At 41.9% G+C, this 19,368-nt stretch overlaps 1 protein-coding gene across 1 annotated transcript in view; it reads right to left on the bottom strand.

The window, feature by feature from the left end:
- Positions 1-15,080, bottom strand: part of CPE (carboxypeptidase E) — a gene marked incomplete at both ends in the record, with an annotated part of 103,968 nt that extends 88,888 nt beyond the window's left edge. Inside the window, one exon of the mRNA XM_080710732.1 lies at positions 14,771-15,080. Within this exon, the coding sequence (XP_080566858.1) occupies positions 14,771-15,080 (310 nt within the window). The remainder of the gene's footprint in view (positions 1-14,770) is intronic.
- Positions 15,081-19,368: the final 4,288 nt, after the last annotated feature.

The raw sequence follows: 19,368 nt of genomic DNA, 5'->3' as shown, positions 1-19,368 counted from the left end.
TTCCCCTCCCAGGTGGCTATACTACTAGATTTGGCATTTTCTTAGCTGTTTAGATAATTATTTTCTGTCTTGTTTCCAGATCTTTCCTTCTTTTTCATTGTCATCTTTTTTGCTCAGACCACACAATTCTTACAACTTTTGAAATGATAGTTGGTGGAATGCTAAATGTTACTCTTAGCTTTGTCTGATCCTTCCTCCCCGACTTGCAGAGACAAGAAGGACCCACATCTAACAAGAAGCAAGTCTGGAGGCCACACAAGGCCAGGGTTCTGTGGGGAAAGGACCAGAATGAGAAACAGAACTAATCTAGGGCAGAGTGTTACCATAGGACCCTGCTTGTAACCAAATATATGTGCCAGGCCCGTGGACACAGAGAAAACCTGGCAGAGTTGGCTGGCTCTCTTGAAGCTCCCAGGGAAAGACGGCAGAACTATGTACTGATAGAATTTTTTGCTTTACAGGTGGAAAAAAGGGTGCGCATTGCATGCCCACAGTTAATGATTTGGCCAATTGCGCCTCAATATATCCAATATGCGTTCCATTCAATCTGAAGCATTCATTCATTTTAATTCATTGAGAACCTACTGCAAACTCAACAGATACACTGGCAAGTCCGTGCCAAAATGTGCCATCAGTATCCTGATTCCAAGAAAGGACAGATTCATTAGGAAACCTCTTTTTAAAAATGGTAAAACACAGTTAAGCATGGTGGAACACATCTGTATTCCCAGTACTTGGGAAGCTGAGACAGGAGGATCACAGGTTGAAGACCAGCTCAGCAACTTAGCTAGCCCTCAGTAACTTGATGAGATCCTTGTTTCAAAATAAGATAATAAAATAGGGCTCAGGGTACAGCTCAGAGATAGAATGTCCTGGGTTTGATGATCAGTACCACAAAAAAAAAATGAAAGAAAAGAAAGAAAAGAGAGTGAGTGAGAGAGAGAAGGAAGGAAGGAAGGAAGGAAGGAAGGAAGGAAGGAAGGAAGGAAGGAAGGAAGACAGGAAGGAAGGAAGGAAGGAAGGAAGACAGGAGGGCACGCCCAGTGCAGTGGCATGCACTTATAATCCGAGCTAGTCAGAAAGCTGAAACAGGAAGATCACAAGTTTGAGGCCAGAATAGGCAACTTAATGAGAGAACTCATCTCAAAATAAAATAAAAAGGGCCAGGGACGTAGCTCAGTGGTAGAGCAACCCTAAATCCAATTCCCAGTACCACAAAAAAAAAAAAAGAAAAGAAAAGAAATAGGAGGACACACACTTTATAATTTAGCTAATGTGAAAATTAAGTGCTAATATAATAAAAGTATGTCCTGAATTTAATTAAAGGTATGGTTTTCATTGGATATTTGGACTTGCTCATCAACTATTCTAGTGACATTGTAATAATGTTGCTATGTTGACTTTTTGATTAATTAATGGATGTTGATTTCGAGATTTTAATTCATAAATGGTTGTAAGTCCCATGACCTCCTGGCAGTTTTAGAATGTTTGGCTAAGAAATTAGCAAGAAAGATGATCCTCCTGAGGGGAAAAACAACATTCAAGCCAAAATCCTGTATCTGGATTTATGGCTACATTTCTTTTTGTGTGTGTGACACTAGGGATTGAACTCAGGGACATTTTACCTCCAAGCTACATCCCCAGCCCTATTTTATTATTATTTTGAAACAGGATCTCACTAGGTTGATTAAAGTTTCCCTGTTTGCTGAGGCTTACAGACATATTTCTGAAGCCTCATTTTACAACTCTGATTTTTGTCAGAACGATTGGGAGAGTGCTAAGGACATATACAAGAAGAAAATGTGTTCCTTTATATAGCTAATAGGATATCCCTGTTTAATAAACGAAGGCAGTCGAGATTTAACCAAAATACTATGCCAAGACTCAGACTGTTAGCCAGACGTGGTATCGCACAACTGTGGTCCCAGTACTGGGAGGCTGAGACAGGAGGATCGCAGGTTCGAAGCCACCCTCAGCTACTTAGTGAGGCTCTCAGCAACCTAGCAAGACCTTGTTTCCAAACAAAATACCAAAAGAGCTGGGAGTATAGCTTGGAGGTAAAATGCCCTTGGGTTAATCTCCAGTACAAAAAAAAAAAGAAACAAACAAACAGGGGATATAGCTCAGAAATAAAATGCCCCCAGGTTCAATCCACAGCATCACAAAAAAATGGGGAAAATAAAACCCACCAAAGAATGACCATATTTAGAAAAGACAGTAACTGCCTAAGAAAATTTTCTGAAAAGAAAAAAACTTCTGAGAAGTGATTTTTTTTAGGGGAGGGGGTACTGGGGATGGAACCCAGGGGTATTCTACTTCTGAGCTCCACCCCCAGCCCTATTTATTATTCTTTATTTTGAAACAGGGTCCCACTGAGTTGCAAAGGGACTCACTAAGAAGCTGAGGCTGGCTTCGAACTTGCGTGATCCTCCTGTCTCAGCTTCCCAAATGCTGGGATTACAAGCGTGCACCACCATGCCCAGTTGAGAAGTGATTTATTAAAAAGAACAAACAATTTAGACAAAGAAAGTTCTCAGTTTCTAATAATGACTATGCATGGAGGTAAAATGGAAAAATAAAAGCCATTTTTAAATAATAATAAAATGAAAAACCCATCTTAAAAATGTAAGTAAAAATTGTAAATATACAGTTAAAATAGTGATGCAGGCTTGTAATTCCAGTACTTGGGAGGCTGAGACAGGAGGATGGCAGGTTCACAGGCTGAGAATACAGCTCGGAGGTAGAATGCCCCTGGGTTCCATCCTCCACAGCATATACAAAAGAAATTATGAATATACATACTTAAACCAATTAGAAATTTAAAGTAATTTAAGATATCTGTATTTACAATTATTTTGCCATGGTGAAAATCTAGACAAATCTAGACGTATATATAGCACTGTAATATACTTATATACCTTCACAGGGTCATTCACTCTCTACCTACACAATATTCACATAAGAATTATCTATCTCTATTTTTTTTTTTTGGAGTACTAGGGATTGAACCCAGGGGCATTCTACCTCTGAATTCCACCCCCAACTCTATTTTATATTCCTTATTTTGCAACAGGATATTACTAAGTTGTGGAGGCCTCGCTCAGTAGCTGAGGCTGGCCCAGAACCTGTGATCCTCCTGTCTCAACCTCCCAAGTACTGGGATTACAAGTGTACACCACCATGCCCGGATTTTCCTCCATTTTTTATTGCATTAGTATTTTCCAAAAAGTATATTCAATTAAGGAAATACATATAGGGAGCTGATTCCTCATTGTGCAAGCTCTGTAAAGGTTCTGTTGATTTTTCCAAGCTAATACAATTTCCAAAAGCATGTGAACCTAATTCCCACGGTGCTGCTTAGGTTGAGAACCTGGCCTCACATTAATTGAGTTCTCACAATGAATAATGATTTCCTCTAGTAAACTTGAAAGACAGAAAATCTGTGCTGAACAGTGTTTTGGTTTTAGATAAATGAAAATATTTCAATGGGAACGGTTATACTCCAAAATCAGATGTTCAACACTGCACCTAAAACACCAAATGGACCAAAAAAAATTTTTGTACACATCTTTAACATTTCCAGTATTTTCCTCTTTAGACATTGTCTTTATATTTGCTCTTTCAAGGATGAGAAGGGGACATCTTTCACCCTTGCATCTCTATGCAGCAGGCATTTTGCAGAAAGTAATAATGCGCCCACTGCTTATACTGAATGCAAATCAATTCCAAGCACCGTGAAAGAGTGAATCTAAGGCAAGAAATGAAATAGTACACCTCAAGATAAGCAAAGACATCTGGTCACAGGGCAGAAAAAACAAAATGACATAAATATAGTGAGTACTCACTAAATATTCCCTAAATAAATTTTGAAGTATTACTCATATTAACAAAGGCCTACATTTTCTATTTCATATTTGAAAGTTGATTTCAGTGGAATGCCACATAGTAATAGCAATATTTAATAATGGCTACAGTAAAAGGTTGCTTTAGATGGCTCTCCTTGGCTAGAAAAAAAAAAGGTTACTCAAATATTAGTCTGAAAGGTAACAACCCAACTTTAATTTTAAAATTTTTCTGCCCTGGGCTCACGCATGGTGAAAGGTTATACTTTGAGTGAGTTGTTGAACTTAGCTCGAGATATAAAATGTTTCTTGGAAAAATATTACACAAAGGCAGTGAATAGCAGCTTCAAAGAAAAGGGAAGGTTTTCTGTGTTTAAATAGGACGGATGCGCCTGGTGTGGTGGTTCATACCTGTGATCCCAGTACTTGGGAGGCTGAGACAGGAGGATCACAGCTTCATTCAAGGGCAGCCTCAGCAACATAACGAGACTCTCAGAGACCTAGCAAGACCCTGTTTCAAAATCAAACCAACAAACAAACAAGCACTAGGGGTATGACTTGGAGACAGAACGTCCCTGGATTCAATCCCAGAGCCACACAAAAAACAAATAATAAATAAATATGTTAATGGTACTGGAGAGAAATTGGGTACATCTAGTCTGACAGCATTACTTCAGGATCTAGACATCCAAAGGGCTGCCTGACGGGCAAAAGGAGATAATTGTTGTTTCTTCCAACAACACAGCAAAAAAAAATGTTAGCAACCCAAATTTAAGGTATAAGTTTTATTTAGGCTTATTCAAAACTTAAGCAATATACATCCTTTAAAAAAAAAAAAACTATCGCTCATTTGAAGCCAAATGTCCAAAAATAAGGGCTGATTTATTATTGCTAGAGAACTATGATGCTTAGTAGTGATTTTACAGTTAAACCGATTTTTGGTAAAAAGCAAAATATTTACTAGCAGTGGAAAGTTGTTCCCTGGTATGTTGTCATAATTAATTAATTTAATTTTTCTTGAGAGCCCATAATACTCTACTTGTGACACTTCAGCAGGGGCCTTCTGCCCCTTGAGCTACACCCTCAGCCCTACTTTATTTTTTAGTTTAAAACAGGGTCACTAAGTTGCTGAGGCTGGCCGCAGACCTGTGATCCTCTTGTCTCAGCCTCCCAAGTGTTACGATGCCGATTATTTACCGCGCCCAGCCAACTGTTACTTATTTGGACATGGTTTAAGATGTACATAGATCATCTGAAAATGATAAAAAGTATTAGAAACATAAGTTCTTCTCTTTGGCCACATTCTACTAGAAAGAACTGGCTGTCAGATCACTTCGAAAACATTGTATCACAAATTTTAAAAGAAAGAAATATTCCCAGGACAATGGACTCCTGGCACTTCCTGTAATAATGGGAAGAAGGGAGAACTCATTTGGGCATATTTTTTTAATTTTATTTATTTATTTATTTATTTTTGTGGTACTGGGGGTGGAACTCAGGGGCTTTCTACCTCTGGACTATACTCCCAGACCTATTTTATATTTTATTTGGAAACAGGGTCTCACTAAGTTGCTGGGAGCCTCACTAAGTAGCTGAGGCTGGCTTCGAACCTGTGCGATCCTCCTGTCTCAGCCTCCCAAGCACAGGGATTACAATAGTGCGCCACCATGCCCGGCTGGGAATGTTTTAAATTAAAGGCCATTTGGCCCATCTTTAGCTCTCATACTTCCTCCTTAGTGACATTTTCAACCATACAACTTGAACACCACTTCAGCAGGAAAGGGAAATTAAAACCTGGCAATCCATGACTTCAGTGTTTATTAAAAAATAAAAATAAAAAAAAACAGGCAAACAGATCTTAGTGTACTCCACCAGAGGCTTAGGCAGATTTTTTTTTTTTTTTTTTTTGGTACCGGGAATTGAACCCAGGGGCATTCAACCTCCAAGCTACACCCCTGCCCTATTTTTTATTCTTTATTTTGAAATAGGCTCTTACTGAGTTGCAAAGGACCTCACTAAGTAGCTGAGGCTGTCCATGAATTGCGATCCTCCTGTCTCAGCCTCCTGAATGCTGGGATTACAAGCGTGCGCCACCACGCCCAGCTCAGGCAGACATTTTTTAAAGGTAAAAATTTTACCAAATAAATTTTCACTGATTATCTTTAAGAGTTTTATTTAGCATTTAAGAAGTTTAACTTTCTTAAAACTGTCCAAAGAGCAGAGGAAGCCAAGCTACCACAGATAGCAAACACAGCACGGATATCCCTGGGACCGGTGAGGTCAGCTGGCGGATTTCTCCATTATGCAAAACTGGATTTAACACAGTAAGATCTAAGTATACACCGAGGGGAAATACTGTTTGTTATCTTTTACTGTTATCCGGCTACAGGCACACTCACACGCACACTGATATCACTGACTTTTTACTGGCATTTTTTTCTGATGGACATTTTTACCTGTTTGAGACAGTGTACTTAATCATAATAGGTCATGCTATGGTATCCACTGAATGTCCACTGTGTCCTAAGCATGGTAAGACATCTGGGATAAAGATATGAACCAGATGCAATCCCTGAAGCCGGCCATGGTGACACATGCCTGTAATCCCATCGCTTGAGAGGCTGAGACAGGAGGTCCGAAGATTTGAGGACAGCCTCAACAACTTGGCAAGACCCTGTTTCAAAATAAGAAATAAATAAAATTGCCCAAGAACATGCAGTTGAAAATAAGAATCGGGATTTGAACTCAAGTCCCTTCCATCAAAGTCTACAGAGTCAACCTTTGCTGTACAGCTCTTCAGAGAACTATGGAAACTCAAATAAAAAACCCCAGTGGAGGTCAGAAAGTCAGGAAAGGCCGAGAAAGGAGGTTTGCAAAGGTCTTTTTCATGCCAAGCCTGGTGGTGCACGCTTGTAACCCTTAGTATTTGGGTTAGGCTATGATAGGAGGATTGCAGGTTCGAAGCCAGCCTTAGCAACTCAGTGAGGCCCTGTTTCCAAACAAAAAAATAAAGCTGATCTGGGGGTGTAGCCCAGAGGTAAAATGTCCCTGGCTTCCATCCCTAGTAACACACACACACACACACACACACACACACACACACACACACACACACACACACATCTTTCTCTTCTGCTAAGTCTAAAACTCAAGTCAGGACCTAAGCAATTTCATCATAAATTCTTCAGGAAGATAAGTTAGATAGCCAAAAATATGCTGGAAAATGTCCTAGATTTATTTAACTCCCTAAAGAAACAACCATAAAGACATTCTCAAGTGATGATGAACATTGCATTCCTACTGAGGGGAATAAAGCAGGATGCCAAACCGAGGAAAAGCAATAATGCCCCGCATTTTAAAAAGCAATAAAGCCAGGCGTGGTGACACACACTTGTAACCCCAGCATTTGGGAGGCTGAGACAGGAGGATCCTGTGAGACCCTGTTTCAAAATAAAAAATAAAATAAAATAAAATAGGGCTGAGGGCGTAGCTCAGAGATAGAATGCCCCCTGGGTTCAATCCCCAGTACCACCAAAATAAATAAATAAAAAGGGCGGGGGAGTAGCTCAGAGGTAGAATGTCCTGTGGGTTCAATTACCAGTATAAAAAGAAAAAAGAAAGGTGAGCAAAGGCCTTGTGATGTTGCCCGTGGCACCTGCTCCAGATGAGCACAAAGCTGGTATAGTGTGAACTTTTCAGAACAACTCAAGTAAAGTTGGTACAAACCAGCCCACTTTTTTTTTTCAGTACTACATCTGAGCTACACCTGGAGTGCTAATTTTTTTTTTTTTTTTTTTGGAAACAGGGTGTCACTGAGTCGCAGAGGGCCTCGCTAAGTAGCAGAGGCTGGCTATGAACCCAGATCCTCCTGTCTCAGCCGCCCCAATGCTGGGATTACAAGTGAGCACCACCACGCCCGGCTCCCACCTTCTTAATAGCCAGATGCAAACACCTACATCAGGTTCTTTCCTATATCCTGTACTACTTCAGCCTCCCAGAAATCCTGTGAGGTATGATGAGTCTTAAAACAGTTTCATTTTATAAAAAGATGAAAAAAGTAAATAGGAATTTAAAGCAAGAAGCTACTAAACAAGAAAAGAATTGGAACACACCGGTTGAGCTTTAATCTTTCCAACCAAAACTGCCTTACACCTCATGGCCTCAGCACCACGCTCTCAATTAACAAGCATGTCTTAGAGTCTACTCCACATAAATCACTAGGCTAGCTGTTTATAGGCCCCAAATTAAAGCAAAACACAGGCTTCCCCCTCCTGTAGAGCCTCCCATAGGAGGCTTTCTGCTAGAAAATTGCCAAATGAATCCTTAATAATGAATGACAAAGGTCTAATACTGTGTTTCTCAAGATGTGATAGCACTCATTTCAAGATAAGCTCCTATTTTTATAAAGGGATTCCCAGCCAGGCATGGTAGGGCGCGCCTGTGGTCTGAGTACTTACAAAGCGGAGACAGGAGCATCCCAAGCTGGAGCCCCGTCTCAGAACTTAAGGCCCTTAGCACAGAGGTAGAATGCCCCTGGGTTCAATCCCCAGTACCAGAAAGAGAAGGGAGATTCCACTGTGAAAGAAAATTGGAAAATACTGGAAAAAACAAGAAAAAGGTACTGTATTGTATACAACTGACTTAGAGAGTTGAACTGCGCCTTGGCATATTAAGAGATTTGATAAGTTTCACAATATACAAACCTGTTTATCCTTCTTTACCTAATACCTATCAAACCATACTAAATTTTTTCATTGAATATGCTTAGGGAAAAGCTGGGTTAATTTATCACCCTTCACAGGACTCTTTTGTATTTCTTAATATTCCCAAGGCGGGCATGGTCCCGCACACCTGTAATCCCAGTACTTGGAAGGCTGAGACGGGAGCTTTGGAAGACATCAAACTCAGCAACTTAGTGAGACCCGTTTTCAAACTTTAAAAAGATGGAGGCTGAGGGTATATGTAACTTGAGAGGTAGAATGCACCTAAATTCAATCCCCACTACAAAAATAATTGAGTATCTTTCCCCAAGGACATGAATATAAAGATGGAGACTTCACCCTTATAATAAACCAACAAGAAAGCTGCTGAGAGATGGTTCCCTTACCATCAGCTTTCATAGAAAACCACCTCTTTTGTCAGAACATGGGACATAATTTCAGGGGCCAGCCCAGTTTCTCCTCTCTTTTATTAGCCAATCCCAGGTCAATCAAGAACATTATTTCTGGCAAATGCTGTGTTGACTCATTCGGGTCTAAAAATAACTCTTGACAAAGTGTGATTTGATCTAGATTCTGCTCCAGAATCTAACATCTGTCTTTACCAACTGTAAGGTGTTACTTAGTAGTCATTTCACAAAGATATGTACTAATCTGTTAGGAAAAGAGGCCACACAAATGATCAAAGTTTTTGCTTCTTAGTTTTTTGGGGGGACAAGTTGTGTAGAAATCTTGCTACTATTAAATGTCCCATCACTGTATTTGGCAAATGCCTGGCATTAATGCCCTATAAATTTTAACAGACTTGGGGGGGAAGAGCTCCAAAATAATCATTCCAGCTTTCGAGACAGAAATAGCCATGCTCTAATGAATTTTTAAGATTGCATTTCAGCTATAAATCATATTCATTCCCCAAAGCTATCCTATGCTACATGTAAAAGAATCCGTGTTTTAAACAAGCAACTCTTAGCTCATATTTAACTCTGAGAAGAATTATGTGGGAACATTAATTTCATTGCTTAGACATAAATTAATAGATTTCTTGCTGGGTGTAGCGGTGCTCACCTGTAATTCCAGTACTTGGTAGGCTGAGACAGATGGATCACAAATTTGAGGCCAACCTCAGCAACTTAGTGAGACCATTTAAAAAATTAAAAATGGCTGGGGTGGCCAGGTGGGCATGGTCCCGCACACCTGTAATCCCAGTACACTTGTAATTCCTGCAGTTGGGAGGCTGAGACAGGAGGATCACACAGGTTCAAAGCCAGCCTCAGCTACTTAGTGAGACCCTGTTTTCAAATAAAGTATAAAATAGGTCTGGGAGTATAGCCTGGAGGTAGAAAGCCTCTGGGTTCCACTCCTAGTATCACAAAAAGAAGAAAGAAGGAAGGAAGGAAGGAAGGAAGGAAGGAAGGAAGGAAGGAAGGAAGGAAAGAAAGAAAGAAAGAAAGAAAGAAAGAAAGAAAGAAAGAAAGAGAAGAAAGAAAATGGCTGGGGTTTAGTCTTGAGGTAAAATCCCCCTGGGTTGAATTCCTAGTATAAAAAATAAATTTAAAAAAAGAAAAAATAAACAAATAAAAGGATGTTTCTTTGTGTGTGGTTGGAGATACAAGAGACTGAACCCAGGGGCATTCCATCTCTGAGCTATACCCCCATTCCTATTTTATTTTTTATTTTGAAACAGGGTTTAACTAAGTTGCAGAAGGCCTTGCTAAGTTGCTATGGCTGGCCTCGAACCTGTGATCCTCCAACCTCAGCCTCCCAAGAACTGGGAATCCAGGCATGAACCACCATGCCCAGCCAGGTTTCTTTTAAGAGTATTTTAGCCAGTCAAAAATGAAGCTGGTTCCTATGGTGTTATGACAGAACAGGTAAAGATATTCCGCACTCACCAATTCAAAATGGAATTTTCTTTTCTTTTGGTTGAATTCAAATGTTGAATAGCTAAGAGAATCATTTTCAGGAGACACGTTCAAGTTCAGCACACAGCCTGTACCAAACATGTACAAAAATCGCTTCTTTCAGCTCAGGGAGAGAACTGATGGTTTCAACAAACACCTGCCCATAAACTGCTCATCCATCAAAGCGAATCCCTCAATTGCCAGCTCTCCTGCAGGGAGAGGCATTTTGTGTTTATGTTGTTTGTTTTGTCAGGGTTCTCCTATTAATGATAACTACATTTAATTACCAAGAACCCAGGCAGCCAGACATGGTAGCACTTGCTAGTAATCTCAGCATTTGGGAGGCTGAGAAAGGAAGATCACGGTTCGCAGCCAGCCTCAGAGACCTGTTTCAAAATAAAGAATAAAAAATAGGGCTTGGGTGGAGCTCAGAGGTAGAATGCCCCTGGGTTCCATCCCCAGACCCGCAAAAAAAAAAAAAAAAAAAAAAAAAAAAAAAAAAAAAAACCAGGGTTCTTGCACATGATAGGTAAGTGCTCTACTTCTAAGCTCTAGCTCTAGCTCACTATATTTTATTTTCTTTTTTGAATTTCAGAGAAAGAATTTAAGCTGGGTGTGGTGGTACATGCTTAGAATGACAGTTCTTGGGAATCTGAGACAGGAGGATCGCAGGTTCAAGTCCAGCCTCAGAAACTTAGCAAGGCCTTCTACAACTTAGTGAGACCCTGTTCCAAAATAAAAAATAAAATAAGGCTGGGGATATGGCTCAGAGGTAGAACATTCCTAGGTTCAATCCCCAGTGCCACGAAAAGAAATCTAGATTTAAAATCTAGATTTAAAAAAAATGACAAAGCTAATCCTTCTCTCTCTTTCTGGAAAATAAAATGCAAATGAACAGCTCCATCAAAGTTTTAGTCAAGTAAATAAGTTCAAGTGAAACAGTGTTTCCTAAAGCCAAATCAAAAATGGTTATTTCAAACAAAGCCCCCAAAAAGGCACTTATAAGATGAAAATAGTTAAGGCAGCTGCTCTCTTTCAAATATATCTGAGCCACCTTGGGGTCTGTGAATTTCAATAATCGGTATACTCCCACCTTCTGGTCACACATTCTTCGGTAAGGGAATCCCCGGGCCTCGTAACCCCGGTCTCCTTTCTCCAGCCTCCCCACATGGTTCATTCGGCTCCTTCATGTGTCCTTAGACTCCCAATTCTTTATTCCCCTGAGGGCAAGGACCGTCTTGTAGACAGTTCATAGAACCTGGCTCACGCTGACTATGCATAAGGTCAAAAGAACTGATTGAAGCCAGGAATAGTGACAATCGCATGCAACCCCAGTACTTAGAAGGCTGAGACAGGAGGATTACAGGTCGGAGGACATCCTCAGCAATGGAGGGAGTCTCGCAGCAACCTGGCAAGACCTTGTTTCAAAACAAAATAAATAAGTAAAGGGCTGCAGGGTATAGCTCAGAGGTACAGTGCCCCTGAGTTCAATCCCCAGTAACACACACACACACACACACACACACACACACACACACACACACACAACAAGCTCATTTGTACCTCCGAATAGGGATATTCCTTTTTATGTTTCTTAATATAGATTCATGTAAAAGGAATTTGAAGGCCATTTTCTTTATCCAAAACTCTCTGCAAAGTTAATCCACACAGCACCATCCAACTGACGTACTGAACAGACCTGTACATTTATAGCAGCCTGAAGATTTCTAGCTTACTTACCCCCCATAGAAGGTGATGGAAGGAAAATCACCCCTGTAGTTATTTTAGTGTTGACTCACAACTGTTTGTTTTTACTTTTAAAAATACAATGGATAGGCTGGGTGTGGTGAGGAATGCTTGTAATCCCCGCGCTTGGGAGGTGGAGACAGGAGGATCACGCAGGTTCAAAGCCAGCCACGCTGGCTTAAGAGACCCTGTTTCCAAATAAAAATATAAAATAGGTCTGGGAGTGTAGCCCGGAGATAGAAGGGTTTCCAGGAACCCCAGCACCACAAAATAATAATTAATAATAATAATAATAATAATAATAATATACAATGGATAGCCAGGCATAGTAGCGCATGCATGTAATCCCAGCATTCAGGAGGCTGAGACAGGACAGCCTCAGCTACTTACTAAGGCCCTTTGCAACTCAGTGAGACTCTGTTTCAGAATAGAGAATAAAAAATAGGGCTGGGGATGTAGCACAGAGGTAGAATGCCCCTGGGTTCCATCCCCAGTACTGCAAAAAGAAAAAAATGTATAGACATTTTAAATTCTGTTATTAAGTAATACCTGGACTTAAAGTTCCCTTTACTTAACAAGGAATTGTAAAGCAGAAATTATACAACATTTCCAAGTTTATAATTGTCAAATGAATGGAGTTTACATATTTTATGTATATGAGGGATGAAACCATTTATTTATTTATTTATTTATTTATTTATTTATTATTTTTGGTGGTACTGGGGTTCCTGGAAGCCCTTCTACCTCAGGGCTACACTCCCAGACCTATTTTATATTTTTGAAACAGTATCTCTTAAGCCAGCACAGCTGGCTTCGAACCTGCAGGATCCTCCTGTCTCCGCCTCCCAAGTGCGGGGATTACAAGGTGCGCCACCACGCCCGGCAAAACCTTTTATTTTAAAACATCATGTTGCCCAGCTATTGGCTGATACACTTTTTCTATAATATATGTCGAATATTTTCCCATAATGTGTACTATCCCATAATGTATACTCATGCCTGCTCTCCTCCACGCCTCACCTGGTGCTGAAAACACAGTCCCTACCTCATAGAGCTCTACAAACGGGATTTGTAAATGTTAACGGACTGACCAAAATAGATATTCAAGCTCTGTTTCCATTTTCAAAATCATCTCACATTCTTACAGTATTATCCATTTATGATTTTGTTTCTACATTTGAATATGATCTCTTTGGAATAACAATGTGTTGTGCTCTAGAGAAGCAGTGTACAAAAAGTGGAATAGCCGAGGATTCTGATTAAGTAGGCAGCAGGAGAATCACAAACATTTAGACCAGCTCTGACGGCTGGGGTGTCTTACCTTTGGTTATTTGACTTGGTAGAAATCAAACCACCATTTTTTCTTTATTTTCAGATAACAATATAAAACTAGTTTTCACAATTTCCTATTCTACATACTGAATTCTAATGGAGGGCTTTGCATTAATGTTTGCCAAGACCTGATTTTAGGGCTTTGGAAGCCAATTTGTTCAAATCTTTTTGCTTACATTATTTCAAGGTAAGAAATGTTTTCTAAAGATTTATTATTGATCAACCCATACATTATGCATTAAACAGTAAATGCTTCTATCGATCACCTAGTTTAATCCTCTCTCAATTTGGCTTTCATGTAACATTATAAAACTATCCCAGCCCTGCACTGCGAATATTTAGCCTATATGTCTTGCTTTCTTTGTCATTAAAAAAAGAAAAAAACAACGAAGTAGGCCTTCCATGCTGATATTATTAGCCCAGATTATCTTAGCAGTACCTTCACTATCAGAAGATGGGGCCTAAATCATTTCCACAGAGCAAAATCAAAACTGCCGCCCCCAGGACACTGTGTTAACTACTAAATGCATCATTTTAACACAAATTAAAACGTGCCTCGATGCACAGGACGGGTATGTGGAAACATCCAACCATTCATCTCAAAGCGGCCGAAGGGGAGGAGCGGCCCTGTGCAGTTTCAAAATCTGAGAGCTTGTCAGAGGCCACTTTTCCACCGTGGTAGGAGATCTCGGTGTCCGCACACACCACGGCCCCAGGCTGGTAATATCCTCAAAATTCCCGATGGTCCAGAGCTAGGAGCGCACCTACCTACGTACACCTATGTATGTACGCAGAGCCTGAGACACCCAATAAACTGATGCTCTGGAAATTAGGAAATATATATAAACGACTCTTCCCGTTCTCCTGTAAGACTCCGCCTTCTGCACCTTGTCTCCCCCCTGGGGTCTGCGAGGAAGGTTCTGCGGTGACTGTGGGGTGCACCGGGATCAGCTGGCTCACCCCCTCGGGCCTCTCTGGCCTGCGCTCACCTAAGGATGGCCTAGGGCTGCGTGCGGAGATGGCTTAGGGCTGGGGCATGGACTACGGGGCGCAGCAATCCGCAGCTCTTTGGGTCTCTTTCTCCCCCGCCCCAGCCCTCCTTCCATCGCTGACACCCTTTCCCAGGAGGTACCCCGGCCTCCCCACTTGGCCTCTTTCCCCCATCGCCACCAGCCCGTTCCTCCTCCGCCCCGGGGATGCTTTCGGGGCTGGCGGGGAACCGCGCCCTTACCCGGCTCATGGACACCGGGGTTGTCGGACAGCTCGATGACCAGCAGCTCCAGGCCCTCGAAGCTGCGCCCCACCGTGTAGATCCTGCTGATGGCGGTGCATTGCAGCCACACGGACACCAGCGCCTCGCGCAGCTCGGGGTAGCGGTGGTACTCGAAGGAGATGCCGTCCTCCTGCTGCAGCCGCCGGCGCCGCCGCACGCCCGCCCCGGGCTCCTGCGCCTGGGCGCCCTGCAGCAGCAGCAGCAGCCCCGCGGCGGCGAGGAGCGCGGCGCCCATGGCCAGCCTCGCCCGGCCTCCGCGCCCGGCCATTGCTCCGCAGCCGCTTTGTCTCTGGGTGGGTCCGGGATCTGGCGGGCGAGCGCTGCCCAGGGCCAGCAGGTTCCGCAGCAGCCTGCTCTGGACGCACCTTCCCCGCCGAGTGAGGAGTGTCACCGCGCGGGGGCCGCCCAGACCCGGGACGCGGGCTGCACTACCGCCGCCCAGCCCAGGGGAGCTGCAGGAGAAACCACTGCGAGCGGGGGCGGCCAGTGGGCGGCGAAGCTCCGCGCCAGCCCGAGGGCGCCCGGGGCGCTGCAGGTGGGACCCGAGCTAAGGGTCTGGGCTCCCCAAGGATGCTGTCTTGGAGGGGCCCAGACACCCTGCGTTGTCACGTGACCAATGGGTAGGGGGGGAAATAAAATATATGTAAGGTTGTTGATGGAGCTTTTGAAAGGAACGTCATTTCCAACCCAACCAGGGTTTTCATCTTCATGCATTAAGAATTAGAGAAAAGGGGGGAAAAGACGCAAACAAATAAAAAGTGTAAATATAGGCGGGCGTGGTGGCGCGTGCTTGTAATCCCAGCATTCAGGAGGCTGAGACAGAAGGATCCGGGTTCGGGGACAGCCTCTGCTGCTTAGTGAGGCCCTTTGCAGCTCGGTGAGACCCTGTTTCAAAATAAAGACTAAAAAATGGGGCTGAGGATGTCACGTGATGATAGAATTTCCTGGGTTCCATCCCCAGTATCTTTAAAAAAAAAAAAAAAAAAAAAAAAAAAAAAAAGAGCCGGGCGTGGTGGCCACTTTGGAATCCCAGCGCTTGGGAGGCTGAGACAGGAGGATCACGCAGGTTCAAAATCACACTCACCTACTTAGTGAGGCTCTCAGCAACTTAGTGACACCCTGTTTCCAAGAAATATATATAAAATAGGTCTGGGAATGTATCCCAAAGGTATAAAACCCCTGGGTTCCATCCCCAGTACCAAAAAAAAAAAAAAGGCAATATTAACACAGCCACTTACTCTCACTATGAGGCACGGCTGTATCAAACCCAAACCCAGGGGTGCGGGTTTCATTTATAGCACCGTCTGGCTTGAAGTCAGAGTCTGTGCCCTTGCCTCTTACATCTCGGAGATTTAAGAGAAAGGAAATGCTCTCTACCAATTTGCAGATAGTGTCTTTAATTATCTTTATGCACATTCCTGGCTTCTTCCAGGAAAAAAAAAATTTTTTTTTTTAAGACAATGTCATTTGGCAGTAGACATCAGCCCTCCTCTGTAACTCCCTGGAGAGCACAAAACACAGTGCGGCCTTGGACAAAGGATTTGGTTGGGCATTAAGATTAAATCCTTTATACAAAGAAAATTGACTACGACACATGAAACCTCTAATCCTTTCACCCAGTAAAAATATAAAATCATTTACAGCTTTAAATATCCAGCCTTGAGCTGGATTTATATTTCTGGCCCGTGTCTGCAGCAGGCGATACACTGAAGTGGTCGTCTCTGGGATTCAAGAATGGCACAAATCCAAATAAATACATAGCCATTGAGTACTGCAGGCAAGAAGAAAAATCGAACGTCAGGTGGATCATCTTTCCTGCTAGACATTTTTCCTAAGCTTTCTTCCTTCACATGTCTAATGCACTGCGTTAAGTGGAAACTTCGACCTGTTAGCTTTTCACTGTCTTGACAAAATACTCAAGAAAAACAACTTAGAAGCCGGGCGTGATGGAGCACGCTTATAATCCCAGCATTTGGGAGGCTGAGATAGGAGGATTGCAATTCATGGACAGCCTCAGCTACTTAGTGAGGCCCTCAGCAACTCAGTGAGACCATGTTTCAAAATAAAGAATAAAAAAATAGGGCTGGGTCCATAGATCAGAGGTAGAATGCCCCTGGGTTTCATCCCCAGTACCACAGAAAGAAAGAAAGAAAAAAAGAAAGAAAGAAAGAAAGAAAGAGAGAGAAAGAAGGAAGGAAGGAAGGAGAAAGAGAAAGAAAGAAAGAAAGAGAAAGAAAAAGAGAGAGAAAGAAGGAAGGAAGGAAGGAAGGAGAAAGAGAAAGAAAGAAAGAAAGGAAAGAAAGAAAGAAAGAAAGAAAGAAAGAAAGAAAGAAAGAAAGAAAGAAAGAAAGAAAGACTTAGAAAAAAAATTATTTTGGCTCACGGGGTTGGGGTGGAACAAGATAGATACCCAGAGTCTTCCTTACAGACCCACTTTCTTCAATTAGGTCCCAACTCTTATGTTTACTGCATAGGAATCTTTGGGGGACATTTTAGATCCAACCCATAACAACCTGAAAAGTGATCTAGATATTTAAATGATTTCGTTGGAACAAAAAAATAAAATTAAAGCTCAGATGTGGTTGGTAACGGTGCTACTATAAAGGCTAGCTTCAAACTCCCCTGACCATCTTGATTTCCTACAGCGCAGCTCTTCTCTGGGGGACTCTTAGAAGAAGGTTGCCACTTTAAAGAAATGGCAGCACATTGCGTGGCTGAACTGATTTGGATCCAGCCATTCTTCTTGTCAATGTAGACAGAGCTAAAAACTACATTTTCCACTATGACCAGTCTGTGTTTGATTATGCGGTCAGAAGTTTGAAACCAGAGTCATAATTATATTTCTAAAATCATGTCCCCAAAAGCAGCCTTGGAAATGTAGGGGGGAAAAGGAAAATAGAGCAGCTAAAACCAAAAACTTCAGAAGTAGAGGGCTAAGATGGTCATGTTAGCAATTTGAAGTAGCCACACTAATTTGTGGCGATAGGGGACATATTAACTAGTAAGGACACACGTAAACAACATATTTTGGTTCAAGTCCTGTGTTGCTCTTTAGCCGACTCTTTAAACAAAGGTTGTATCTTCTGTTTTCTACAAAATATCAATTTTATGAATTTATGAGGGCTTGAGGTTTTTTTTCCTTTTTAAATAGGTGAAATTGTACCAACTTTGTGGTCTCCCTTGAGGGGATCTCTTTTACATCGTAGATGTTTGCTTCCTAATCTATAAAATGACAGATTTGGATTCGGTTATTCATGATCTTATATTTGAGTGCAACAGAATCATCTGGATAATTTGTAAAACATGAAGATTCTCAAGCCCAAACAATTCATCTGGGTCTAAGGTTTCATGTATTAATAATATTTTGGGTTTTAACAAGAAAACCACTTTTTTTTTGGTGGTACTGGGGTTCCTGGAAGCCCTTCTGCCTCTGGGTTACACTCCCAGACCAATTTTATATTTTATTTGGAAACAGAGTCTCACTAAGTAGCTGAGGCTGGCTTCCAACCTGTGCGATCCTCCTGTCTCAGCCTCCCAAGAACTGGGATTACAAGCATGCACCACCATGTCTGGCTTTTTTTTTCCTTTTTAAGAATTATTTTTATGGCACTGGGGATTGGCACAATAACAGACATACTGACCAGTGGAAAAGAATAGAAGATACAGAAACAAATCCACACACCTACAGTCAATTAATCTTTGACAAAGGGGCCAAACTCATACACTGGAGAAAGGACAGCCTTTTCAACAAATGGTGCTGGGAGACCTGGCTATCCATTTATAGAAAGATGGAACTAAATCCTTACCTCTCACTATGCACAGGAATCAACTCGAGATGGATCAAAGACTTAGAAATTAGATCTGAGACTGTGAAGTTAGTAGAGGAGGGCATGGGCTCAACACTCCAACATATAGGCACAGGCAGTAACTTTCTCAACAAGACTTCCAAAGCTCAGGAAACTAAAGCAAGAATTAACAAGTGGGATGGCATCAAACTAAAAAGTTTCTTCTCATCAAAGGAAACCATCAATAACCTAGAGAGGAAGCCTACAGAATTGGAAAGGATCTTTACCAGCTACCACTCTGATAGGGGGCTAAAATCCAGAATATACAAAGAGCTCAAAAGACTCTACACTAGCAAAACAAACAACCCAATCAAGAAACGGGCAAAAGAGCTGAATAGACACTTCACAAAAGAAGAGATACAAATGGCCAATAGATACATGAAAAGATGTTCTACATCACTGGCCATCAGGGAGATGCAAATCAAAACTACACTGAGATTCCTTCTAACCCCAGTCAGAGTAGCAAGCATAAAGAAATCAAACAACAACAAATGCTGGCGAGGATGTGGGGAAAGAGGAACTCTTTTACACTGTTGGTGGGAGTGCAAACTAGTTCAACCACTATGGAGATCTGTGTGGAGATTTTTAAGAAAGCTAGTAATAGATCCACCATACGATCCAGCTCTACCACTCCTGGGTATTTTTCCAAAGGGGTTGAAATCAGAGAAATACAGCAACATATGCATACCTATGTCCATAGCCACACAATTT

Source organism: Muscardinus avellanarius, assembly GCF_963383645.1.
Source record: "Muscardinus avellanarius genome assembly, chromosome: 14".
Lineage (NCBI taxonomy): Eukaryota > Metazoa > Chordata > Mammalia > Rodentia > Gliridae > Muscardinus > Muscardinus avellanarius.
Note: the sequence above shows the minus strand (reverse complement) of the source record. Positions and strands in the feature narration are given on the sequence as shown.